This window comes from Liolophura sinensis, chromosome 8 (genome assembly GCF_032854445.1).
Source record: "Liolophura sinensis isolate JHLJ2023 chromosome 8, CUHK_Ljap_v2, whole genome shotgun sequence".
NCBI lineage: Eukaryota > Metazoa > Mollusca > Polyplacophora > Chitonida > Chitonidae > Liolophura > Liolophura sinensis.
Window position 1 is genome coordinate 10,335,100 of NC_088302.1, and position 28,000 is coordinate 10,363,099.

Sequence of the window (28,000 nt, forward strand, 5' to 3'; positions counted from 1 at the left end):
CACACACACACACGGCACATTTTTGTGACATTGGTTTTGGGTTTGGCCTCCAGGAACGAATTGGCAACTGGCATCTGAATTGGCATCAGGCTTAATAGCAAAAAATCACACGGCCACCAAACTTGTTACCCATATATAGCTTCCGAATAATTAAGCTACATGCAGTATAAATCGTATACCGGTATGTGAAGAGATGTAAGACACAAAAAGAAAATTAACCTTCCCATGCATCTTTCGTCCACCCATTTGAATCAGATTTCTGGATTCATCCTTATGAATCATATTTCTGACATCAACAAGGCTATTAAATTTTACGGTTGAGTGCCCTCGCAGTAAACACGTTCTGGTCAACATGTTCTTTATTAAGAATGACAAATGACCTTTAACCTTTGATCTGGCCAATCGCGCATGCGCAAGGGAGCCGGCTTAAAGCAACATGGCGTCGATCTGATTGTCAGCCGAGAGTGCCCTTCGTTCAACGTGAGTCATCCGACAAGCTTGTTTAATAGTTTTGCGTCAAATATGGTATGATTCGCTCCCAACAGAATAACAAACATGTGAGTCGTTCATGGGCATGCCTCATGAAAAGTGCCATGGTTAATTTAAATCTCTTTCAGTCCGTGCTTGCGGCCTCTCTCAAACTGTCGGTATTTTCGAAGTTCTCGGGAGTCAACTGACATTTCATTTCCAAACTGGGAGATCTCGCTGGCCTCTATTGGAATTTACCTCATTTTCTGTAGAAGGTTCTGACGTGATTCAGTTATTATCGTGCAGGTTAAGGTTTGCAGCATATGAAAGTCACCTGAGATTTTTTTTAAGATCTATAACAAGCATGAGCAATCATCTCAGAATAAGAAATTCAGTGTAAGTTTACAATTTTTTTTTTTTTATCATTACACAAATACGAATGTTCATGTAAGCCAATTGCTAAAATTTACGATAATGCCAATAGTCCTCTGTAACATGCTTAACAAACGTGCACAAGTCCTTCAAGTTTGTGTGTACAGCAGCTAAATTATTGCTGATTACCCACAGTATTACATGCTAATCATGCTAAAGTGGCACACGTACATGTATCCGGTTGTCTTAAGATTCAAGTCAGGATAATGGTAGTGAAATACACATGTGTATATCACATGTTATGTATAATAAATACTGGTACACATGTGAAGCTTAATATTTTATTCATCCATACAAGATTTTGTCTCTTCCTTTGAACATGTGTAATACAATAGAATTTTGGGGTTTAGCTCATGGTCATTCATGTGTGCACTTGCATCATTTCATAGCATGTGCCATGCAGTATCTCCTGGCAGAACGCCTACCCGCATGCACTGCATCTGTATAATAATGTACAGCAAGACTTAGACATGCATACTGCTTGGTAGTCTGTGTTACACTTATATGTATGATTGCATGTATGATTGTATATAAAGATATACTTGTACTTGTAACATTCACAGAATGTACGATAACAAAGTCTGTTTTCAGGATGATCCCTTTGCTATAGTCCAAGATTGCTCTCACGTTAGGTTTGGCAAAATTTTGTTAGGCCATGGATGGCCCCAATCTAATGTCATAGTGCGCACCATTTAAAAACCTGATGCAGTTGCCGTGGCAGTGTGTTACAGCGTTTGGGACAAAAAGTATTTATCAAGTACGTCTCCACAGCCTTTAGGATTAGTGTCCAGATCCATCATTGTTTCATAATTAGCTACCCCTGGATACATCGTTAAATTGAGTGCCAAAATATATTGAAAAAGGGTGGAACAAGTAATATGGCACTTAAAATCACTATATAATGAGGCTGGTTTTATTTTTTCCCTCGAATCACATCATACCAGTCCAACCTTTATGAGCTGTCAAAGCTTCACCATTTACTACATTGTTGAAAACAGCTAAACTTGTTGAGTAACAACAAGTGTATTAAATTTCTCCACAAAAAAGTTTGCTGTCATTGAAGAACCATGGAGTTAGTTTTTTAAGTTTCCAAACAATAGAATATTTAGTGTGAAGTGGATAGAAAGACAGGATAGTAGATAAATATTAAATCTTAAGATTAGATACATGTAGCATATTACAGGATAAAGGTACGGTCCACATTGTCAGTGTGGTTGGAAATGTCTGGATGAAGATCAAGGTCAACGTCGGATATCTCGGAATCCGAAGTCTGACCAGAGTGTCATAAATCAGAACATCAACGTCATCCTTGACGGGTTCAAATTCAGATAGCAGTATATTTGCTTCTGTGTAATAAATAATATGTCTAAACAGGTTAGAATCCTTACAATTAGGACCAGGAGTTAAATCTGGACACTAATCCTTCAAGTTTACAGACGTCTGTGTTCCTTACCTTTTCGGCTGTCGATATATGGTAAGTAAAATGTTGATCTCGTATTTCCGAGGCCGAAAGGGTCCAAGATTCTTTGGTGATGCTCAAAGCGAACATATTTGGCAAGGGCAGAAAATTGCATCAGGTTTTTAAATGGAGCATGCTCTGATGGCTTGGGGCCATCCTTGGCCAAACAAAATTTTGCCAAAACTAACGTCAGAGCAATCTCTGACTATATTTGATAGTGCATGTATGTTAACGTATCTTTCATGATTATCTGTCAATAAGCCCTATTCAAATTTCACAAAAATTTTGCAAGAGCAACCGGACTCTGTGAATTAAACATAGCAATAACATATTGATATCAAGAAATTATATAATATGTATATATATGTATGTTTGTGTGTACATATATATATAATTTGCACTTGATTTGCATGGACAACAGTTTTTAGTGTTTATATACCAGCGCATGTCAGCATAAATTTTGTCCGGTACTTTGTAAAGTCATAATTATATGAAAAGGAGGAGAATGATATTATTTTGTAACTGATGAATACAGCGTGAAGTGATGGAACTCTTCATAATCTGTTAACAAGCAAAATTCTGTGGATCTCAGGAGATCTCCTCGGCACTTGAGCATGGCTTACATGATGATGTATAAGGATGATGCATTGTCCTGCATGCATGTGTGTACTGAATGATCTAAGAGAATTAAGCTGTACTTAAATATAGCATCAAATGTTAATGTCAAGTAATGCAGTCATGTAACTATATTTCCTATCAAGGCACCAATACATAATGATACCACATGCTGTAGAAAGAAGGCTTTTCCACTTGTCATCAACCTCAGATAATCTTCTTGTATCTTTGGCATGATTTCCTTATCATACATGTATGGAGAGTTATTTCTGGTGAATAGCTGACTATTATTGAATCATAGGGAAGGAAAGAATTAAATCAGACATTAAATATAAAAACTGAGGAAAAACCTGATGCGTAGATTAACATGTACGTGTCTGAGAGTTATATACGTGTGGCGTTACCCTTGACTGCATTCATGCAGATATACAATTCAACTGCTCTACGTGCAGACATTTACCAACAATGAGAACTGCATTTTATGCGTGTGTAATGCCATGGTGGTGAATAGTTACAAGTATTGTCAGACTATGCGAGGAACTTTGACAGTTGCAAGAGAATACATGCAAGTAAGTGGTGGGCGAGTAGAGGTCATCTCATTATTCCTGAATGTAGGACTTTATAATTGGACGGTGGGCAGAGGCAGGTCATGTCACCTTGTACATATAGAACAGATGCCTCCATTATAAAGATCCACAATAAGCAAACCACTGGAGCATATCAGTAGTACATGGGAAAAGTGTCTACTTTGGTACTGTTGTTCTTGAGGTTCCAAAATGCTCTCAACTCTGAATTAACTTTGTTTTGGCAAAGAAAGTGTCGCTGACATAGGCAAGCTTGCATATATGTGTTTTACAATGTAGTTTAAGCTTGCAATAACATGTATGCAAATCTGTAGACATAGGCTGGTGGTGGTGTTCTTCTTGTGTGTGTTGAGGTGTGTTGGGGAGTAGAAATAGTACAGAGAATTAATACAAGCCCACTTTTAACCTTACAGCTATCTATGTGTGGATCTACATGCTTTTATTTTAGATATCTAAGATAGCAAGCTTAATACAGAATGAATGAATGAACATGTCTTAACACTATTTCAGCAACATTGTAGCCATATTGTGGATTGAAGCTTGGAAGTTATTGGGAAATACATAGTGTGTATGTGTATATGTATACATGTATATACAGTACACATAACATCAACCTCAATTTTTTGATTCTTGAGTAGAGCGTAAAACACCAACAAACAAATGAATCATTTCTCTTTTTTTTCTGATAATATCTGTGTTTTAATCAATACATGTATTTGTGAAATTATTAATATTTTTGATTTATATATCCATCATATGCTGTGATGCGAATATATGTTCATCTTTTACAGTCTGACAGTGTAGCAATATTTTTTATCTGCAGTGATTGTAACTGATATACTAACTTTTAATGCCACACTTTTGACAGAGCCATAGCTGTGGAAAAAGGGTAGTGAATAGCCGGGTGTAGATCGACCTTGTGACTGAGAGCAACTGGCTTTTTGGCGACTGGAAACAACTAGGAACAGCCGGAAGCAAATGGCCGGACGCTGGTTTTAGTCAGTCTACGTTTTCGAGATAAGCGCTATGTGTAGGTGGACTGCATCGAGTTGTACCTAGTTGCTTACGATTGCAAGTCGCCCTAGCTGCTAACATCCATTTAAATGTGTACATTTGTTGTACACTACCATAATAATATGTTTGTGGGGGGGGGGGGGGGGGGCGCAAAGAACAGACTGGTACATATTGCATTTCAAACCGTGAGGAGAAAATCCCAGTATAATAAATTAAATGTGTAAACGTTTTGCCCCAGACAAGCCAGAGGAATCTGGATGCAGTTTTAATGGGCTTACTCTCTCAGGGTGTATTTTAACACAAATGAAAGAAGAAAAAATGCTATTTGCATAAACATGCACATGTCAAAAAAAAATTAGTTCTTTGCATCATTATGTGCAAGTCGGATCACTGCAGTGAACATAATCAAGCAGTACTCTCACATGTAAATTCAAAATTGCCATTTTCTGCAGGAAATGCAAATACACTGTGTAAGTATTGTTTTAATAAAGTGTTGTTACTTTCTCAGATGTAGTCGTATCAATTTTCAAGTGACACAGTTTGCTTAATTCTGATTGATTTGTCCACGATGTAGAGAAAAACTTAAAATGTTGACATCCGAAGTATCATGTTAAGGCCTTTGTTTGTGCCAGGAATTGCCTACATGCCAATCATTAGGTCAATGACAGTATTTTTAGTTAAACAGAGCTGGCATTTATTTGCATTAGTACACCTGTTGACTTGTAGACAGACTATGATTAATTTTCAAAGATTCATATGTAAAACAAAATATATTAAGCAAATTCCTTCATTTTAAGATTGCATGGAGCACACTCAAAATTTTCAAAGTAAGATTAGTCTTCTTACAAATATATGTACAGGCGTATAAATATACATGCAATGCATATAATAATCCCGTATGCATTATTTCTACTTCATGTATGTTAAATACTTGTAGGCTTGCCTGTATTGTAATATGATAGAAGCAGTACCGATATGTGATAGTATGACCTGGCAGTATTGCGTTTCATTCTGAACAGAGAAAAACATTTCAATCTGATATAAAACCCAATGCAAATAAGCAAGCAATGAAAATGTTTTGTTGAAATCTGTGCTGGTGACAACATGAACAAGGTGAAGCCTGGGTTCATTACAAAGTTTATATGACGTGTATAACTCGGCTATGTGAATCACTGATTGAATTGTCAGTAACTTACGATAATGTACTATACATGTACTGAACATGTTAAAGGTAGGTGAATTTTCAACCATTAGGAATCCATAAAAACTTAGTCATAAAAAAAAAAAAAAATTGGCAAGGATTTGTGGAAAAAATGAAGTCATCAGGTATCTCCACTCAAGCTTGAAACAAAAACAGAGACACTTGTAAATGTACATTTATAGGCATTTTGTGTAAGTATGATGCGTAATGTAGCGTGAAAGTTTACATGCCTTGAGTGATTTTGGACATGAAGCTACATTGTAGATGTACATCCAGACAGAAGGATTGTCAGCTTGTAAGTAAAGTACCGGTAGGTCTTAGAAGTTATGTTTTACAGACAAGTGTGGGAGGGCTTTACCCTTGATGTGTATGTATAGTTTAATAGCCAGTTTCAATATACATGTAATTTAATACTAGAGTGCATGCTGTGGATTTATCTACATGAATGCCTATGTGTAAGTACAGGTACAGGTACATGCACATGTTGTTGTAAGAGAGTGTGTGCATACAGTTGTACTGTGCGTGGATTCTGTCATGGTTGGGCATCTGCATGTATGCAGAACACAGAGAATGCACGCAAACCTGATGATCAGAAAATGGCGGTTTTATGCAGAGATTTAGTGTTGTTTGTGTACATTTAATGCGTCCGATATTCTGATTGGGATGGGGTATACAGTTACCTGTAGGCTATTGTTTATGCTGTAGTTACATGTAGCTGATGACTGCTATATTCTTCAGACTGGTTTAGCAGGTTATAGCTATCCTGCAAATAGCTGGAGCGTTCAACACCAGACACATAGTAGGTAGCTGTGGATTTGTATGGGTAGTGTGTTTTCTCTGTATCATTGGAAAAAGAACCAACACAGGTTGAAGCATACTTTAAATATAAGTAAACAAAGCTATAACAAATTAAACTAGCACTGTAGCAAGCAAATCTGTCTCAACGTAAATTTAAATGCAATAAATATACATATAAATCTAAACTAGGAAGCAGGATATATGTGCTTCAAAAAACCTTCTGATTTGGAGGTGTGGGTGGGTGTGCTATTGTGGGTGGTTTTGCGGCCTCATTCTTTGTTGATCCTTTAGGACAATATGTGGTTGTCTTTAAAACACCCATTGAAAATAACAGATATGCCATGCAAATGTGTACATCAAATGATGGATGTTCATCAGTAAATATAACTTCCTAAAGGTTGGTGGTTTACCCTTGGCACCCTGGAGACAATAATTAGGCACTTTGTACATTTATGGAAATTGAGTGAATAACTTAAGGTACCACTTCTGATACCACTTGTCATTGAACAACATAGTCTTATTGTGTTTCTGATTTTCTCATTAATGTTACCATATAATCTTAGCGTCATTAATCATCAGCATGTAATTATTGTCTTCCAGAAGTATCTAAAGTATTTTCTTCACCTTTCTTGTATAGTTGTATACCACAATTTGGGCGTTATGCGTACATCTTTGTACATATATGTACATGTTCTTGTGAAATGCTGTGTACCAGGTAGATTAATAGTGGGATAAGCAGAAAGCAGGATGTGACATAGGACTAGAACCAGTTAGGCACGTTGCAAGCCCTGTTCCTGTTAGCACTGATCTAGCACCTCACATCTGACTTCTAATCGCTTTAGTATACATGTTGTAAGGTACTAGTTACATACTGTAAGCACATGGGAAACATATGCAAGGTATTGTAACAAGCAGCTGATCTGTGACTGGGTAAAGAGTATTGGTACCTTAAATGTGTAGTCATGCTATGCATGTAGTTGTTGTTTAGTATGTTAAAAGGAGGTTTATCAGGTACATTTGTTCATGTATATGCATAAGGAAGGTAAAACAGGTACCTGTCATACCTAAAGTTCAACTGGTTTGGTTTGGGACTGCTGGTCTTTCCACCCTGAATGTTAAGACCTAACCACTGTTACAGGGGGGCATGAAAAGCGAGAAATTTTTAAATACATGTATGTGCACAATAAAAATCCAATCAAATAAATTGTGTTCTACTTAAAATAACAGCTAGCTGAAATGGATAACTGTAATATAGGCCTCTTTCTACCTGAGTTAAATAGTGTAAAATTTTTTGACTGATTATTGTTGATATTTGAGAATAAAACCAGAAGTTATTAAATCAGAATCTAAAATGTATACGTTAGTGATCTGTTATTGATATATACATCAGTTATAATGTACATGTACGTGGAACAATATGTACACATATTCAAATCATTGTAATATATCCATGTGGTCTGCTATGCTCAGTTTTATTGTTAGAAGCATGTCAGCGTAAGTTTATGTTGTATTTATGCCTGTACCATTAACTTTTAATGAACTTTTCATTCTGTTTTAATTTTACGTGTCCAGGAGTTAAAATAATATCTATCACTGTATTTCTCTTTGCAGACTTCCGAACATGTAAGGCGAAGATGACTAACAGGAAAAACTATGGATGTTTACCGCAGGGATATCTTGGAGAGATTTGTGCAATTGACAGGAGCAAAACCAGAGGCTGCAAAGGATATTTTATCACGTACGTGTTTTCTTACCATTCTATTCCATTATCATCCATGACAACGATCTTAGATGTTTTTATCATATTTTCTCCTCTGTATATTCAGGGGAGAACATAGATTATGCTACATGTATGTCCATCTTTGTGTTTACTCTATCCATAAAACTGACCGACCTCATAGAAGTGAAACATCCGGGAGTTTGATATATATGAACAGGAGCCAAGTATAAACAAATGAAGTGACAGATATATAATACACAGGCTTACTGATGGTACTAATGCTGTGTTGCCAGTTTGGTCGCAGTCTTAAGTCACAAAATTTGTTGAAGTTAAGGGATTCCCACACCTTTGCCCGATTATGTAGATCGATAGAGATGGCCAGTGTCATGGCTGTACATGTACTGTGCGAGTAACAAGTTCTTATAGGCAGTGTTAAGTGCCAGTCATAGAAATATAGAAAGGGACCCAGAACATCTACAAACTGTAGCCAAAGTCAAAGATTTTCTGATGAATTTATTAATCCAAACCAAATGTTCATGACTAGATAGCATTTGCTAAGTGAAAACGGTATACAAGGACATGTCAAGTGGGGTCTCTTAGTCGCAGATCATTGCTTTACAAAGATGACGAAGCATGAGAATATTTCTTCAAAATCCTGGCAGTGTGGTAGGAGTGTAGAATCCTTCATCCATGTAGGACATGTTGCGTTAAGCCTCATTTCACCTGAGCATCTATGCAGAAGAATTACATTGTCTCTTGATGAGTTATTGATGGATGCTCCAGCTCCTCTGAGGGTTTATATGGTGTGGACCAGTATGTCAGTCTGCGTGGACATATTGTATAGATATAGACTTCACGACTTGGAATCACAGTATACAATAAAGGCTGTCCTAGCCCTGCTTCTGCCAGGGCTGTATGGCTGTACATGGTCACGGTTAATGACACATTGTTAGTAGAACCTTAGGGACAATAGCTGGCCAGCATGTCCAATAGTGTTGATGGCCCTTTTTGCATATCAGCATATTTATTCAAGCGAACATGACCCAGATATATTGCGCACACTGTTCATGTACAGTATTCAAGTACATATATGCATAGTTCGTGCGATAAATGGATTTATGCACATTGTTGTAATTTAAATGAAAATCGGACTGTCCCAACAGGACATTTGCAATCGGTGCTATACATGTTACAGTAGTATCCCAGTTGACCCATGGATTTGGAAGCTGAGTTGGAATTTTCATCACCTATTGCAGAGAAGTGATGTTTATTTCAGAAGATAGGAATGTTTACCATATAGATGTACATAAGTAGATATATGATGTATCTGTGTTTTTACCTGTAAGTATTGCAATCTGTGTATCTACATGTACAGGTAAGTATTAAAGAAGGAATCTTTGTTTCTGTTTTGATTTTCTGCACAGCTGTTTTCTGGTTGACTTCACACTTGCAATGTGTATTGCTTAGGATGGAAGGAAGTGCAGTGTTGGGTTTTCGCACATCTGTGTTACATTGTATGTGCAGATTATACAATGATGTCATCACAAATGGGCTATGATTTGAACTAAATTTTTAATGCTCCTCTGACTTTTCTGTGCTGAATCCTACCTGCAGTACCACTTAATATCCAAACTCAGTGAGCCGGAAGGGATATCAGATATATCGTTGAGTCCTTAGTCCTTACTCAGGAGCTGCAGTTGTTCTTGAGTCTATAGTCTTGAGATTATAATATAATATATTATAACTTATAATGACTATAATACTTGGTATTTCATATGCTTTGCTAAAAAATAGAGTGAGGAAACCGCTGCACAATACCAGGTACATGTGTACCTAGCTGACACACCTCTTGACACTAAAGGTCTCATAGGTTGGGGGCCTCTGCGGCTCATTTGGTTAGCGCGCTGGCGCAGCGTAATGACCCAAGAGTCTCTCACCAATGCGATCACTGTGAGTTCAAGTCCAGCTCATGCAGGCTTCCTATCTGGTCGTATGTGGGAAGGTCTGTCAGCAACCTGCGGATGGTCATGGGTTTCCCCGGGCTCTGCCTGGTTTCCACCCACCATAATGCTGGCCGCCGTCGTATAAGTGAAATATTCTTGAGTGCGGCGTAAAACACCAATCAGATAAATAAATAAATAAATCTCATAGATAGAATAAATGACCATGTTGTTCAGTGTACTGATGATCTGGACTTTATGAAAGTATAGTAAGCTAAAGTATATGTACTTATATACAGCTCACACGCTTTATACACATGTAGTAAGCTAAAGTACATGTACATATACAACTCACATACTTTATGCACGTGTAGTAAGCTAAAGTAAATATACATACATACAGCTCACATGCATTATGCACATGTAGTAAGCAGAAGGACATATATACAGCTCGCATAGATGTACACTCTAAGCAGACCACTCTACCATTGAGTACCTCCTCACAGTTAGCTTAACATTGATTGTACTGTACGTGTTTATATTACTGTGCTTGCGTACAAGTACATGTATACATGTATACATGGAAACTATATGTACATGTTTATGAATGTATTTAACTTGACCATCCTCCACTCATGAACCCACAGATCTAGCATAAATATAAATGCGGACAAGATAAATATGTACGGTAAAATATTAAAATGAACTCTTACATACATTATTTCTACAATTCATAAGCCATATGTAGATGTTTACGTGAAGCAAACACGTGTAGATTTACATGCACTCCTTAAGATTCTTAAATGGTCTCTATTTGGCTACCATGGCAACACAAAAATATGTGACTACCATGGCAACATTCATGTATATGATTACCATGGCAACATAAATGTATGTGACTACCATGGCGTCGTACATGTATGTGACTACCATGGCAACATACATGTATGTGGCTACTATGGCATCATACATGTATGTGACTACCATGGCAACATACATGTATGTGACTACCATGGCAACATACATGTACATGCAAATGTATATGAGGTGATGCTACAGTAGTTACCCTAAATGATCTAAACTTCCACCCACAAAATGCAAGTAAATGTCACAAAATATTATATTTGGTGCTAAATATTACAATTTTCTTGTAGAATATCATCCCATGTTTCAAACAAACCTCAAAACACCGTACTAAAATCAATAGAACTCTCAGAACTCTCAGCAAGTTAGTCATGGGCGAAATTTATGATCATTTAGGGGTACATAAAGTCATGATCTTAGTAGTCAATAACAGCTTTGTGGACTTTGGCTGTATGCATAAAATTAATACGAACATCCATATTATAATATTTCCACGGTTAAAATATCAGTTTTTCTGTCACATTTGAAACATAATGATTTTGTGTGTAACATTGCTCACTTTAGGCTATGCTTTCTGTCATTTATTTCCTTGATGGAAGTACTACAGTTTAATACAAACAAAGAACATGGATAAAGACATATTTACTTGGTTAGATAATCACAGGTAATTGTTAACTAACTATATGGTAGAGACATGAAATAGGCTGACTTCCTGAATAAAAGTGAATAATATAGTATCGTAGCAAGCAGGATAGATGTAATGAGATGAAATTACTTGTTCTTTGAAGATGTCCCGGTAATAGCATGAGGAAATAGACAAGAAAGTACATAACCAGGCAACAAACATGTGCCAGCAGCGGTTCATGTTGCAGTCATCAGGAGTTATCTGGTCATGCCGTTGTCATGGTTACTTTATAATATTGGTGCTAAAGTAATGAACTAGTTCAAGTGCACAATTATAGTACTTGATGACTTTTAGGAAAACCTGTGTAAATTTGACTGATGATACACACCAGTCTGCAAACTAGATCAGCTGATTGCCAGTTAAATAGAAATGATTGGAGAAGGTAATTGCATGCCCATGTAACAGTTATTGAGTATGTTTTCTCTGAACTTAATTAGGAGTGCATTGGTATGTTCATGGTTTCACTGATTTTTTTTCGAACAGCTTGTTTCATAATACGTTTTAGCTTTTACAAACAGCTCAGTAAGTCACTTTGTTGGTTCTGGTCAAAGTTTTGACACTCTACGTGTATTTTTTAATGTGTATTGGCCCTTTGACATTAACTCTCTGCATCTATGTATTGAACGGAAGTTTTGCATTCAGGTGTTTCCTACTGGGGACATCTTTGGTAGCCTTGCTACCAAATCTAGCAAGCCCCTTTGTAAACTGGGCTTATTTATGAAGCAAGATATTTGACAATTAATATGGATACCGGTAGTTGTTTTTTTTTGTTTTTTTGTTTTTTTTTTCCACAGGTTCATGTAGATTTTATTTTGTATAAATGCTTACATGTAGTCTCAATTAGAACAGACAGTTTTTTGCCCTGCTAGTGCGCACATACTTGTGCACGATGTTGTTGTTGTATTCATGCATCTTAATCCAACAGTGATATATGACCATCAGTATTCTTGATCATGGCAAAAATTTATGCAATAATGCAGAGGCAATAAACTGATGAACCATGCATGTGTTCTATGCATGGAATACATAACTGTCATTTATTTGATATGTAATTACGCATGCCAGTATAAACATGTAGCTTTATTAAAGACATCTCAATCAAGGAGACTTGTTATATTTGACTACTTACAGATTACAGGTTACATGCAGATGGGGACGTATTTTGTAAAGCTGTAGGAAAATGGAAGACTGGTGGGTTAGCTCTGCTATAGGCCACCTGTTACTGGTGTCCATTGTGTGCCACATATGTTCAGGTGGGAATGAACTTAAGTGTAAGCTGATCAGAAAAGGTGTGGCCTAGACTGCAGTCACATGTTTAAGGTGAAGGAGTAACATGCCCTAGCTGTGAAAACTCTACACCTGTGATTGGTTCAAAACCAAGACAGCCTGCAAAATGGTCATGCATTGTGTTTGTTCTTTCAACCTGTCCTGTATTAATACTTTGCCACTTGTGGACAATAGAGACCTTTAGTTAGCTGTTACAAGAACAAAGTTGTAACTTGTAACTTCAAATCAGAATTTGTTAACCTATTATAGTTTGAAGTTACAGATTTAATTTGTATAACAGGAGTGTTAATAGTTTGATGACTTGACAAAATGATACACGTATACTGAAACTATATGTACATGTAAGCATCTTGTATAACACTGCATTTTACTTTACTGTCCTCCACTCCTGAATCTACAGGTCTTACATAGATACATGTACAGACAAACACCAGATTTATGCATACTGTAAATCTTCAGCCTTTTTGACCTCTAAAGTACTTTTTACAGGGGAGTCTATGCATACAATTATTATGAAAATCAGACATCCAGATTTATGCATACCATAAATCTTCAACATTTTCGACCTTTTACAGGAGAGTCTGTGCATACAATTATCATGAAAATGGCACCCAAAATGATTTGTTTGTGTCACTGAAGATGCAAGCTTCATAAAACTGTGCAATACAGTTCTCTCAGAAGGTTTTAAAATATTGGTCGCAGTGATGGTTGAAAAGGTTGAAGAATTTGGGTAAATACTGTAAATAAATAAATTCTAATATACATTATTTGTACTAAACATCTGTTGATATTTGCATGAAACAAACATGTTCATTTACCATTGAAGTAGCCCTACTATCTAAGGTTCTAGTAAATTCCTGATCACATGCACATATACATGTATTGTAGGTCTGTGTAAAAGAGTTATAATTTGTGTGCACCTCCCGGCTGCTTTCAGATGAAATCTCTGATGTTGAAGACCTGCATTCATGTTTGTAGTACAGTGTATGTGTACAATGTATGTTTGTATACTAGTGCATACATGTACATGTACTTCTACCAAGGCATACAGGAATTTATAGTGGGTCAGAATGAGGCCAGAGGCTCTGTTAAACAGGCTGTAAAGGATGATGACCCCAAGCCAGGCTATCTCAAACTGTTACAGGCCAGTCTCTCTACCATATCTACACTGGAAGGGTTATTTAAAGCTTGAAAACAATGAACATGTATCGGGTGATACACTACACAGAGTGCCTAGAATTCTCACATTGCCACATTCTCCAACCCTAAACTGACACATGTGCATAATAGAAAGGCGTGAAAGGTAATGTTGTTATTTGAATTTACTGTAGTAAAGATAGAAACAGTTTTATATGAAGTCCTAACTTAGTTCAGACATAAGTTTTCACAATTTAGGAAATTGAAAAGCATTTAATTATATATGAAAGTGCCACACCTACATTAATTGAAGTACATGTATGTAGGATCAGTTATATGATTGCTTGTAGGCCCCTACCAGCCTACATCTACGTGTATGTAGCATCAGTTATATGAGTGCTTGTAGGCCCCTACCAGCTTACATCTACTTGTATGTAGCATCAGTTATATGAGTGCTTGTAGGCCCCTACCAGCCTACATCTACGTGTATGTAGCATCAGTTATATGAGTGCTTGTAGGCCCCTACCAGCCTACATCTACGTGTATGTAGGATCAGTTATATGAGTGCTTGTAGGCCCCTACCAGTCTACATCTACGTGTATGTAGGATCAGTTATATGAGTGCTTGTAGGCCCCCTACCAGCTTACATCTACATGTATGTAGGATCAGTTATATGAGTGCTTGTAGGCCCCTACCAGCCTACATCTACGTGTATGTAGCATCAGTTATATGAGTGCTTGTAGGCCCCTACCAGCCTACATCTACGTGTATGTAGCATCAGTTATATGAGTGCTTGTAGGCCCCTACCAGCCTACATCTACATGTATGTAGCATCAATTATATGAGTGCTTGTAGGCCCCTACCAGCCTACATCTACGTGTATGTAGCATCAGTTATATGAGTGCTTGTAGGCCCCTACCAGCCTACATCTACATGTATGTAGCATCAGTTATATGAGTGCTTGTAGGCCCCTACCAGCCTACATGTACATGCCCAAGCAGAGATTTAAGGCTATTTTCATTAAATAAATAAACAAATACTAGCTTACAACTTCGTTAATATTCCCATGCCTGGTTAAAGAAATGAAGCAGCGTGAAAAGTGACTGCTGAAGACATTAAAATTTTAAGAAAGTGAACTGTAATTCATATGAGCGTACATGTATAAAGAGAGTGGGAAGGGGGAGGGTGTTCCATAGCTGAGGTGGTTAATAGAACGCCAGGGCTTATGCGGGCTTCCTCTCCAGCCATACCCAGAGGAGGTCGTGGGTTTCCTCCCACCATAATGCTGGCCGAGGTCATATAATAAGTGAAATATTCTTGAGTACGAAATAAAACACCAATCAAATAAATAAATAAATCATATGTTCTTTATAGCTATCCTCAAGTCTAGCACTGAAAGAGAACACCTGTACATGTATATCATCTTTCAGGACATTATGTATCATGTGTAAACTGGTGTGATGTGTTTATCATTGAAATTTGTGCATTTATCATGTTCATATGAACAGGTAAAAAAATGATGATTATGGTGTCAAATTGTAATTTCTATAGGTAAACAAAAAGAGGATTGCCCATTGCCCTGACTCAGCATCCTGTTTTCAAGGTTATATTGCCTTGCACTCCACTACAGTTCACATTTGTACACATGTATATATGATGTTTACAGTAGGTCATGCTCTGAGGACATGTGTCAGGTATTACAAGCTTGCTGGCTTTTGTGTGGTATAAGGCAAGGTAACTCTGTGTGACAGCTTTAGTGACTGTGTCTGTGTCATGCTTACTGTCATCTGTGCAGGGTGTATGAAGTAGCATACCTGTGTCAGGTACAAAAGTAACTAATTACTCACACTGAGAACATTCTCAGCAGCATATTTACATACATACACATGTATATTAATAATACATGTGTAATCTGGGCTTCACTGTCGATTGCTTCCTCAGCATATTCACTGCCCAGTGGTAATCTCATACATGTACATCTATACAGTTACATCTGCGGCATTATATTGATTACTGATCAGTCGGGCAATACCTGTACATTGATCCCCAGCACGCCTTATGTAAGTACATGAAAATGTGATCATTTTTGTCAGCATCAACTACATGTATCCCTCTTTCATTAATAACTGTCAGACGTGTAAACCTGTACCCACACAATAGTTTCGGGCATATCTGATTACATGGATGTAGACCTCATGTGGGACAAGCACAATGTACATGTTTATTCTCATTTAGTCCTAGATCATTATGTGGGATGTAGCCTTGCATTGTAACAATTGCACAGTGTAATTAAGACCACCTGTCTTCCACCATTATGATGTGCATATCTGTATATCATATGTGGGAAGGTTTGTCTTTATTACTGTAATTCGTTGACTTTTTCACATGTTTGCATGGTGTTCATGTAAGCATGTTCTAAAGACATTATTCTGTGTAGACTGAAAAAAAAAATAGACTTTTTGTGATTTTAGAAACAAAACTACATTGTTTGAATTGGCCAGTGTCAGGGTTTCACAAAAAATATGATTTTATCAGTCAACAAAGAATAATGCCTTCAGAATATCTTTAAATAAACACCTTTGAAAACATGTGAAAAGGTTTTAGAATTACAGTATTACAAAGATTATGAAATATACTGTAAGAACATAGGGTAACAATAGTCAACAGGACTCCAGGATTTAAATGCTAAAAGCAGGGCAAGGTACATGTGTAGAAGCATGGCAATGTTTGATATGTTATAAGGCTAATTAAATAATTTGACGTTTCAAGTTATTGACAGTTATAAACTGTTAAAGGGATATTACGCTATGCACCCCTGAGTGTGTTTTGATGAATTAGGGTCTATTGTTATTAAGCCATCTGTCCATGCAGAGAAATATATAAGCACAGCAGAGTATTCACAAACTGTAGTGGTCATTAGATTATTAAGTGACTCATGAGTGTAGTTTTGCTATGACTTTGTTTATAGACTCAAAGTGTTAGATGTGCCATTGGTATGTTGACTGTTGGTGTTGATGGTATAACATATCCAGCTCATATTTGGGCCAGCTTTCTGCCAAGGCCTTCTGCTCTTTGATCTAGTTGTTGTTGTAATATGTTAATTGTCCATTGTTTTCTATCTAATTAAAGCACGTCTTGAGTTTCCTGCCTTGATATTATGTTTAATGCACTCTGCCCCACCCAACAACCCCCACCCCTGTAAGTTTATTTTACATATCTGTTCTGCTTTACACATTGAGTTTTGTTTGAGTTAACCTTTCAGTCATTCACTGATGATCTGAATATGTTTGTTCTGCAGGTTGTAACTGGGATTATCAGAGAGCCCTTCAGATGTTCACACCCAGTCGTCAGCCCTCGTCCCGACCCCCCAATACATACCAATATCCCTCTGCACCCCAGGTGCGCCATGTGCCCATTATATACGTGGGGGCGACCAACCAACCTACCAATCAGGTGGCTAGGCCTTCCTCACAGCCTGTCAACAGTACAAATTACAACAGCTCTGCCTACCCCACAAGCAACTCTAGTCGCAGTGGCTCAGCAATGTGTACCAACAACGTGGACAGTAAACCTGCCAGTTTGGTGGGGGGAGGGGGCATGGCAGCACCCCTCAGGCCAGTCCAGGTGACCAGCCAAGTCCCTCATATCGTCACCACCCCGACAGCCACACGCCCCACCCCCACCCATCAGCCCAGTGCTGTGATCAACCCAACCCGGCAAGTCTTTCCTCCTGCTGCTGTGATGGGGCGCCCGGCATCTGTGCTTCAGTACCAGGAGCCTGTCCGTCACATCCCGTCCTCAAGCTTGCCCCCCCCTTACCAGGACTACGCTCCAGACCGGACTCGTGCGGTGGAGGTGCCCATCACTCACTTCACAGCCGACAGTCGACAGCGGCCTTTTTCCCAGCCTCCACCGGCATCATCAGGATTCGTTTCAATTGCCCCAGTACAGAGCCACGGTGTCAGGAAAGCCCCTAGTCCCACGCCATTATCAGGAGGCTCCAGAGTGGATGGTCCACCATGTGATACACCGACTCATAAAGCTCCTTTAGTAAGAAGTAATGCAACTGAAGCCGATGATGGGACAGGTAAGAGGATGTTTTGTTGGAAATTTCCGTGAGCATTTTGTGTATATCCACAAACAACTTGAATAGCTAAAGTTATGTGATGCCGACCTCATTACAAGCTGTCAGAATCACGAATGAATTTAATTTGATAGTGGCATTATTGCTTTAAAGACAGTATATAGAAACAATTATCCATGTCGACAAAGGACAGGTAACTCCTCCATTCAAAAGAAAGGCCTGAAATTCCGGCCAATGAACGCCATTTTGACAGCTGTTACGGCATTGCAAATATTACCTGATCACTGATTTGTTGGTCGGAAAAGTGTCCATATGAACGTATGAATGCCCACTGTGTGCATATGAATGCCCACTGTGTGCATATGAATGTCTACTGTGTGCATATGAATACCCACTGTGTGCATATGAATGTCTACTGTGTGCATATGAATGCCCACTGTGTGCATATGAATACCCACTGTGTGAAAGTGGTGTATAACTGATTTGACATTTTCTTTCTTCATCAGGCAGAGTTTTGAAGAGGGGCATTTCCAAAACTTCTGATAATTTACAGCTTGTCAACAAAGCTAGGGATGATGTTCTACATGACATCCGGGAATCTGTTGAGGACCATATTCAGTACTTTGTGGACACACCTGAGTTGACCTTTATACTACCAGACCTCACCGTCTACCAAGAAGACTTCCGTGGATTCCTGGAGAAAGACCTTATCGAAACTTCCACTTTGATATCCCTAGAGCAGGCGGGTCAGTGTGAAGGGAGATTACTCACATATGTGACTGCACCATGAGAGTTATTTCCCCTTGTCATTAGAAATCTTGTGGAAAATCTATAGTGACATAACAGACGATTTAGTGACATAACAGATGATTTGGCGATACATTTTTGCAAATAATGAACCACTTCAGTTTTTACATGTACATGCTCAATTTGTTTTTGTTTTTTTTTCTTCTTTTATACATGAGAAAAAAAAAATCACAAACTAAAAGACTTTTTTCATTTCAGCCTTCTCAAAGAAAAGGTTTTGATCATTTTGCTATACTGCATTTACAGGATGTCTTAACTGGTGGTCAGATGTTGGTATCTCACAGAGATTACACCCTATGGCCACAACTGGGGACGGCAACTGTCTGCTTCATGCAGCTTCACTTGGTAAGTCAGTTCAAGATTCAAGGTCCAGTTCAAGATTTCTGATTTCGGTGTATACAGTGTCGATAGACACCTTTGTAATGATGATGAGATACATGTTAAACCCCAAATAAACACAGTCTTTATCTGCTAAATCTGACTTGATTAATTAATAGCAGTCAGTCTCTGTATTTGGAAAGGCACCCCCCCCCCCCCCCACCCCACCCCACCCCATCCTCACCCCCGACTCCCACACCCTTTATGTGTTAATTATACCTGATTTGTGCTTTGTTGTTGCAGCCATGTGGGGCTTCCATGACCGAGACCTGATACTGAGGAAAGCCCTGTACCACTCGATGACAAGTGGGGCATTCCATGGAGCTCTCTTCAGACGATGGCGTTACCAGCAAACACAGGTCAACAAACAGGTAACTAGGCTTTTTTTTTTTGGCGTTGCTCCGTTCATAAGGTAGCAGAATTTCAAATTAAACCAAAGACGTACAAAAATCTACTCACTGTGAAGCTATCGCAACGACCTGGGATTGAAATCTGAAAAGTTCAACAGCTTTCAAAAACATTGTTAAATTAATGTCAGCATTGGAATTATTTAAAACATATGCAGTGGTGTAAATATGAACAAGTTTAATAGTGGATCAGGTGAAGCTGCTTATTGTCAGTATATTGTGTTTGCAGACGGGACTAATTTACTCCGAGGAAGAATGGAAGACAGAGTGGGATAACTTGTTGCGTTTGGCATCAACAGAGCCACGTCGAACCCAGGAGGAAACAGCACGAGAAAAAAGCTGCTGTGATAGTCCCATCACTCAGGGGTCAGTACCAGCTTATTAGGGCAGTTTTTAAATTAGTGTCTTTGTCAGGTACATGTGAATCCACGTTGTACAATGTGAACCTTTGCAAAGCCTAGAATTGCTATAGATGGTAAAATCTTCATCAGCATGTTTTAGTCGTTGACATCATAATAAACTATAACGTAAAGTTGTTAACATTCAAGATTCCAAAGTACCTGCCACATTTGAGGCATTAAAATTTCAAGCACTTCACAAGTCCATATACAAAGTCGTTTCAGGTAAACATTTGTGAATGTTTGGAATTTTGTGATACTTGAAGACCTTTCTTCCTCTTTTAATTTCCCAGTCATATCCATTGTTTTTTTTTTCCTCAAGATTTCTTCATTCATTATTCATGTGCCTAAGAATTCCTGCCACTAGGAGAGGTCAAATAGACCAGCATATTAACCTTATTTTATTCTTTTGTATGTTATTTATCTTGCATTGTGTGTTTAACTGATCTATCAGTCAGATTAAGCAACTCGTGTCTTATTCCAGTGGTTTTTTCACCTGTTACAGATCCGTCAACCATAAACACTCACCTGTGGTCTACGAGAGTCTGGAGGAACTACATGTGTTTGTGCTGTCCCATGTTCTGCGTAGACCCGTGCTCGTTGTGGCTGACAAGGTACTGAGGGACACCAACGGAGAGGCTCTTGCCCCCATTCCCTTTGGTGGGATATATCTGCCACTGGGTTGTAAGCCAGAAAACTGTCACCACACCCCGTTACTGCTGACCTACGATGCTGCCCACTTCTCAGCTCTGGTTCCCATGAAGAAGGAAGGGTCTCCCCCGGATGAAGGTCACAGTTTGCCTGGTAAGTGTTTAAATCTGTATGAGTTGAAGTGGGGGGGCGGGAGGAGGTGTAGCTAAATCAAAACTCCTGTTGCAGGTTACAGTTTTCACATTCTGACGATCAGTCTGTGTATGTAATCCAGATTTTGTGTTTAGCATTTGGTGAATTTAAAATTAAAAAACATGCAAGTAAACAAGCAGATATGTTACATGATTAACTGGAATGGTCAATCAGGATTTGTACCGTGTTCATCACAATATACGGTGCATTTGTAAACATTTTCCATGCTATTCAGAAATTAAATTACTTGATCCTGTGATAATGTAGCTATGTATAAGTCTAGAATGTAAGTGTCCTGCTGTTTTATTTTAATTTTGTTCTTAGATTGAGCAACTTGCCATATTTTTGTGCATACTGCCTGAAAATTCTAGACATCAGTTGAGTACATTGACTGATCAGTCTGTTGGACCATGGTACAATTATATCTACCCTATAGTAAAAGGTGACGCCAATTTTATTTTTTGTTATAGGGGCAAGTTTCATGATATGTTTTGATTCCAAAACCTTTGAAGTTCTTGTAGTTTAAATTTCATTGTGAAATGTAGCAGAATTGTAACATGACTTTTATGGTTTGTTCATTTCTAGTGGCTATTCCCATTGTGGATTGCCAGTATGACCTTTTACCTCTGCACTTTGCTGTTGACCCCGGGGAAGGATTTGATTGGTCATCTGCTGACAGTGAGCAAGTGACGTCTCATCTCGAGTTGAGCATCAGTCAAAAGCTGGAGCTCATTGAGAGGTATATGAACCTAGTCAAACTGCCCTTCCACAAAGCTGACACTGACAATGACAGTGACCAGCGCTCCAGCGGATCTGTGGACTCCGATGAGAGTGCAGGCAGCGGGGGCAAGGAGAAACGCAAAGACACAAAACTGCAACAGCAGATGCACAGTGTCAGTAAGCAGTTTGGAAGTCTCGGTAGAAGCATGGGGAAAAAATTCAAGAAGAATTTCGGTAACATCAGCAAAGCAATGAAGGGTAAAGCTCCTGACAAGAATGGAGGAGGAGGGAAGAATTCTACGATAGCCTGCGGGATGACACAGAATACCAAAATGGCGGCATGCATTCCGATCCTGTTTGACCAGGAGCATGTTGTCTTATGTGCCAAACTGTCCACTCACAGATCCCCCATGCAGGAGCAGCTGGTTAAAAATTACCTGACAGAAGCGAAAAAGCGGTTTGAGGCTGATCGGGAGCTGAAGAGGCAGAAGGGTGTGGAACTAAGGAATCGTCTTCCCCCAGAGAATGCTGACAGGGAACTCGGAAAAGTACCTGTGAAGTGCGTGACACCAGGCTGCAGCATGTTCGGGACAGCATCCTGTAGTTACCTCTGCTCAGACTGCTTCATACGATCTAAGAAGCAGGCCTTGGAACAGGTGGGTTCATCAACCAGCCCATTTGTATACAACACATACCCGGGGCCCCGTGCCCAAACACTCTCTGGAGACGCCATGTACAGAAAGGAGTGTGGCAAGTCCAAGTTTTATGCCCCAGTAGCTGTGGAAGAGAGCTTAGAACTCAGGAACCCAGAGAAATCACAGTTAGCACCCTTGCAAGGTCAAGTCCCACCAATAAGGCCTTTGTCCGCTGGAGCTGCAGAGACCCGCGCTATAGCTGCAGGACAAGCGAACGTATGCCGACCACTGTCCACTGTGAACAGAGCTCACGAGATCAACAGCAGTCTGCCGTCAATTAGTCGTGAAGTGGTGCGTACACCGTCACCTGACTGCCATTACGACAATGTTGATTACCAGGAGAAGAAGAAGGGCTTTGAACATCAACACTGTCTGACTCCTGGTTGCTCATTCTATGGCAGTGAATCCAACAATAACTACTGCTCCAAGTGTTTCAAGGAACAACAGAAAGCTCCCCTAGTGCCACTGGAAATTGCAAAAACTCAGCTATAGTCAAAACTTTTCTTGGCTGTGTTTAGATTCGCTGTGTTGACTGTACACATTTATTTGGGAATGATATGACTGACACATGAGATTCCAGGTGCAAATATGTACCTATTTAGTTGTCAAAGCTGTTGATCATTATTTTTCAGAAATGCTGATATATTGCACGTGTACAGCTATTTACATGAAAGTTCAGATTCATGGATGAGTTCCTTTTTGTTTGTGTGTTCAAGAACATGGGATTTACCCTGTGCTTCAGGGTAAAATTTTCTCTACTTTTGTATATAGGTCATCATATATATACATTATATCAGTATAGTGAAGATATGTTGTCTAGTGCAATGTGCAACACATACACTGTGAGGTAACTTTACATTTCCAGTCCCAAGCAAACCTGTTCACATGCTCTGTAGATTACAAGTACATGTACACAATGTAGTTAGGTTAAGTGCCATATCATTTAACATATATTTAAGCATACTTTGCACCTGTACATACATGCCCGTATTAATGACGGCTTTTTATGTATTTATTATTTACATGTACATGTATGCATGTGAGGATTGACATTAATGTCTTATTGTTGTTGTATGCTCGTCGATTTGCATTCACTGAAACCGCTTAAGTTGCTTTCTTGTAACATAACACTTTCAGTTCAAGGTATTATGATTTCTTTCTTTCTCTATTTTAATTTTTTTTTTTTTACAGCCATTAGTCACTTTTGGTGTTACTTGGATTATTCCATATCATATTTAAGAAATACAGTCATGATAGGTTTCTCAAGACACACGAAAGACCTTCCCCATGAATCCTTCACGTCTTTAATCCACACTCAGATTGATGATTAAGCCTGTCAGTTCTCTCCCCTTGATCAGTGTTTGTTGATCAATGTAAAGTCTGAGACCTAGTCACCCATGCATTTGGATGCATGTATATTAGCCGCTCTTCTTTGTTCCAAGCTGTACATTTACATGATGCTACCTCATAGGTATGAAGTCTCATAAAAATAAGAAAACTTATTGATGTACATGGTGGATCCTACTATAGTTGCTCCAACAAAATGGCCCTTGTGGACATTATGTAATTTGAACTTATTATGTAAATGTGATCTGTTGCTGTGTTACTTTAGTAGATGATGAATGGAACTGTTCTGTATATTGTTTACCAGCCCTTTGCATGCTATGCATAGAGATGTTTTTGTTTCTTTTACTTGTGGTGTGACATTTTCAAACGTTAAGGCATTGACCACTTATTGGTTGTGACTGTCTTAGCTTTTGCTCTCAATTGTTATATGAGGCTGCATTTCAATACAGTTGTGTGTCAAGGTACATGTATGTTACATGTAAATACAGATTATTTGTAAAATACAATGTACATTTGAGCTAAGCCATGTTGGAAATTTGATGCAACCATCTATATTTGAATTGACTCCAATGTTACATTTGAATGGTAAAAGTCGAGCTTGTTGTGAATGTGGACCTCTATGTACAGTGGGGCTGTTTATACGTGTCATTAATGCATGGTACCTGTGTCGTAGTTTTTGCACTTACAGTGGTAAGGCTTGTTAATGCACTAATATGTACATGAAGGGGCACCTGCCAAAGTTGACTGAGAATACACATATTTTGTTTGAGCCACTGTTATTTAGAATACATGTTCAGCATGCTGATGAAATGCCAGACAGCGTTTGGGTATCATTTTCAGTTACTCGTATACGTGTAAGGCACAAGCCATATGGTAACTTCCAAACGGTGAAAACTACTGATTATGTACATGTGCATGTAACCCTGCTGTCTTCCAGATATGCAATAAGGTACATTGAAATCATTTTTGAAAAGAGATAGTTGAAAACCTTGCTTTCATACCAAAAGTGTAAAATGCACTTTTTTTTATTTTTACTACTTGTGAATGTAATTGTAAAAGGATTTAACATCTAATTTGGTGAAAGTTGATTTGCAAAAAAGCTGAGAGCTTAAACAAGTTAAAGCAGGTTAAATGTATTTCGTCCACTTCTAGTGATGCAGTCCAGGCTACAAATTCTTCAATGGTATCCATGCACATGTAGCCTGATTGTGGTTGCCAGTAGTCTGCCACTGGTTAACAAGCTGTCGTTTCCCACTGGACAGGCAGTGATTTCTCACTGGTTTCAACAGAGAGGTGCTGCCACTGGTTCGCATGTGGTATGCCACTGGCCAGACAGTGGTTTCCCAGCAGCTGCTCAGAGGTGTTGCCACTGGTTCACGTGTAGTATACCAATGGCCAGACAATGGTTTCCCAGAAGCCAGTCAGAGGTGTTGCCACTGGTTCACGTGTAGTATGCCACTGGCCAGACAATGTTTTCCCATTGGCCAGTCAGAGGCGTTGCCTCTGGTTTATGTGTAGTGTGCCACTGGTTTGCATTTAGTATCCCACTGGCCAGACAATGGTTTCCCATTGGCCAGTCAGAGGTGTTGCTACTGGTTAAGATGGAGTATGCCACTGGTTATCATGTAGTATCCCTCTGGCCAGACAAACGTTTCTCACTGGTCAGAGGTGTTACCACTGGTTCATACGTGCTGTGCCACTGGCCAGTCAGTGTTTTCTTTCAGTGGAATGGTAGTGCACTGGTTGGAGTGTGTTACAGTTGTTTGCCAGTGGAACATACCACCAACCTACAGTGCCTATATACACACCTTGAGGAATGGTAATGGAATGTGGTGAACCAGTACCATGCCTTTGTCATCAACGGTACTATACGGCAATGTGTTGTCTGTCCCATAGAATCTACACCTTGTATTGTACACTCCAATGTACAATCCACTCTGTGTTTTCCTCGGGTCTAGTGATATTCATGTGCAGATAAACAAAATAAAGGCATTAGTGAGTAGGCTTAACATGCAGCTACATCACCTTGTACATGTTACAGAATGGCAGTCATCCATCAATACCTGTGCGAATTGAGTCTTGTTCTTCCATCCCTCATTAAACCACTGTCGTATATAGATTGCTTGATCTTGCCATTTTCCTGTAGGTTCGATGTGGTCCTGTGAATGAGCTTGTATATTCTGAATGTGTGGACCTGAAGGTGTAAGACCTGCAATATCGTAAAGGTGAAAGAGACTTCTTAATGATTTGATCCGCTTGGAAAATTTATGCAGGGCGTTTTTTAATAATGGCGAATATCGCTTAGTTGGCATTTGAAAGTGAAGCAGTTTGTCGCTGTCAAATATTTTCTGTATACTTAAACATGTCAAGGTTTTGCTGAATTGCCTCATATGCACCCATCATGTTTTCCAGAAGATAAGTTCGTTCACAATGTGTAGTAATTAATAACAATTTATTGTACGGTTCACACTTTAGATGCACTGATCATGTGGCCTTTGGGTTTTGCGTTTTCTCTAATTCATCATGGGTGCACTCTGAGATACATGTAGTGTCGGTTTCAGTTTTACTTTCACAATTGTTACCACATTATGGTGGACGTTTTTTACCATGTATTCTATGCAGATGTTGTTAAGACGACGATGCACCTAACCATCCACTTTGATTATTACTAACTGTTGTTCTTAGTAAATGAAGAGATGTATGATACTGTTAATGTTGAAGCATATATCATGTTGACTTTGTACATAACCCCTTTTTAAGAATCCTTGTTGTGGAACTATGTCAATATTGTGTAAAATCAGGCCTCTCTGTCCTATTTATTTTCCGTGGCATATACTACATGCTGTGCTAATCTGTTAATGTGAATTTCTTTTTGGACAGTCAGTCCTGTCCAAGCAAACCAAGTGTAATTGCTTTATGCATATTGGTAAAGTGTCTTCATCCAGCTGAGATGTCTTTGTTTTCAATTTTACTGATACATGTTTCCCAGAATCTGATTTCTGTTTCTTGTAAATCTTAGCATTTGGTATTGGTCTTGTACGATCTGTGGTCCAGTGAGTGCTTTGTTCTTTGATCTTGTTATGGTTCGCCTCCTTTGCCAGAGCAGGTAATATTTGAAATACAAATTTAATGGGAGGGTTTTCTGTGTGCTAATAAAACGTCTAGATGCTGAAATTCCTAAAACTGTATATCCAACCTTGTCAAGGTGATTTCATGCCAAATTTCAGATTTACATGTAAACATAAGCTGAATACATGCAATCCTCTTTATTGTGTATTTCCTCGATGATCAATTTACGCCTTGGCATCCTGTTGGCTTTAGGTTGTACATTTCCAGTCATAAAAACATATGGTTCCTAGACGGCAGTGAGTTCTTTATTCGTGTATTCGTTATGTGACATTAACTAGTCATCGCTAAAAGTAGTTGGTAAATCCTGGATTTTAGAGTTACAGAGGAATTGCTACGTGAACCAAATCTCTTATATAGGGATAAGATGATGATCAGGAATGGAATGTTAGAGGCGAAAAAGTGGCAAAGGGCGTTTCTCAAGTAGCGGTTTTGAAATACGGAAACTGCGTTGGCACCTTGATACCAAAATGAAATCTGCAATTGTGGTTATACGTTGGCAGTGTTTACACATAAGTTTGTGAAACGGGCCCAATGTGTCCAGTCTATGATAGATGCTTTAGTCCATCTTCACATCAGTCAGCTTTTTCGAGGTTGGAATATAACAGTGATATTTTGGCTTTTCATTTGGACTGTACAGATATTCAAGTTGTTTGTGACATATCACACTATCATAGCCTCTCACTACTTCCACTAATATGTCAAAAAAAAAACCCGTTTGTGTAATCTTAAACCAGAAAAATGAAATTTGCTCTGTGCGTTTGACATATCAGTGATCTGTGGCATTTTATTATCAGTTCATGCGTTCTCCCTTGACGTTGGTTCCAAGATACCGCCAAAATGATTGGTTTTGATTTGATTCATGGACTGCTTCTGTACTGTCGATGTTCTCCCAGACAAATGTAAATATGACTGTTGCTATAAGTATTCAACATGTACAGTATATCTTGAAAAACTTGTGCAATATAAAGCTGAAATGTTTGTGAACTAA

At 38.7% G+C, this 28,000-nt stretch overlaps 1 protein-coding gene across 4 annotated transcripts; it reads left to right on the forward strand.

The window, feature by feature from the left end:
* Positions 1–447: 447 nt before the first annotated feature.
* LOC135472801 (OTU domain-containing protein 7B-like) lies at positions 448–28,000 on the forward strand. Of its 4 annotated transcripts, none has more exons than XM_064752476.1 (9): positions 448–480; positions 8,183–8,309; positions 17,503–18,291; positions 18,795–19,034; positions 19,342–19,440; positions 19,717–19,844; positions 20,110–20,246; positions 20,784–21,082; positions 21,707–28,000. In XM_064752476.1, exons 2-9 carry the CDS (start codon positions 8,225–8,227, stop codon positions 23,026–23,028), a joined length of 3,099 nt encoding a protein of 1,032 aa, XP_064608546.1. In that variant the 5' UTR covers positions 448–480; positions 8,183–8,224; the 3' UTR covers positions 23,029–28,000. The 4 variants fall into 4 exon arrangements, with proteins under 4 accessions (XP_064608546.1, XP_064608548.1, XP_064608545.1 ...); XM_064752478.1 differs by lacking the exon at positions 448–480 and adding an exon at positions 481–525; XM_064752475.1 differs by lacking the exon at positions 448–480 and adding an exon at positions 487–557.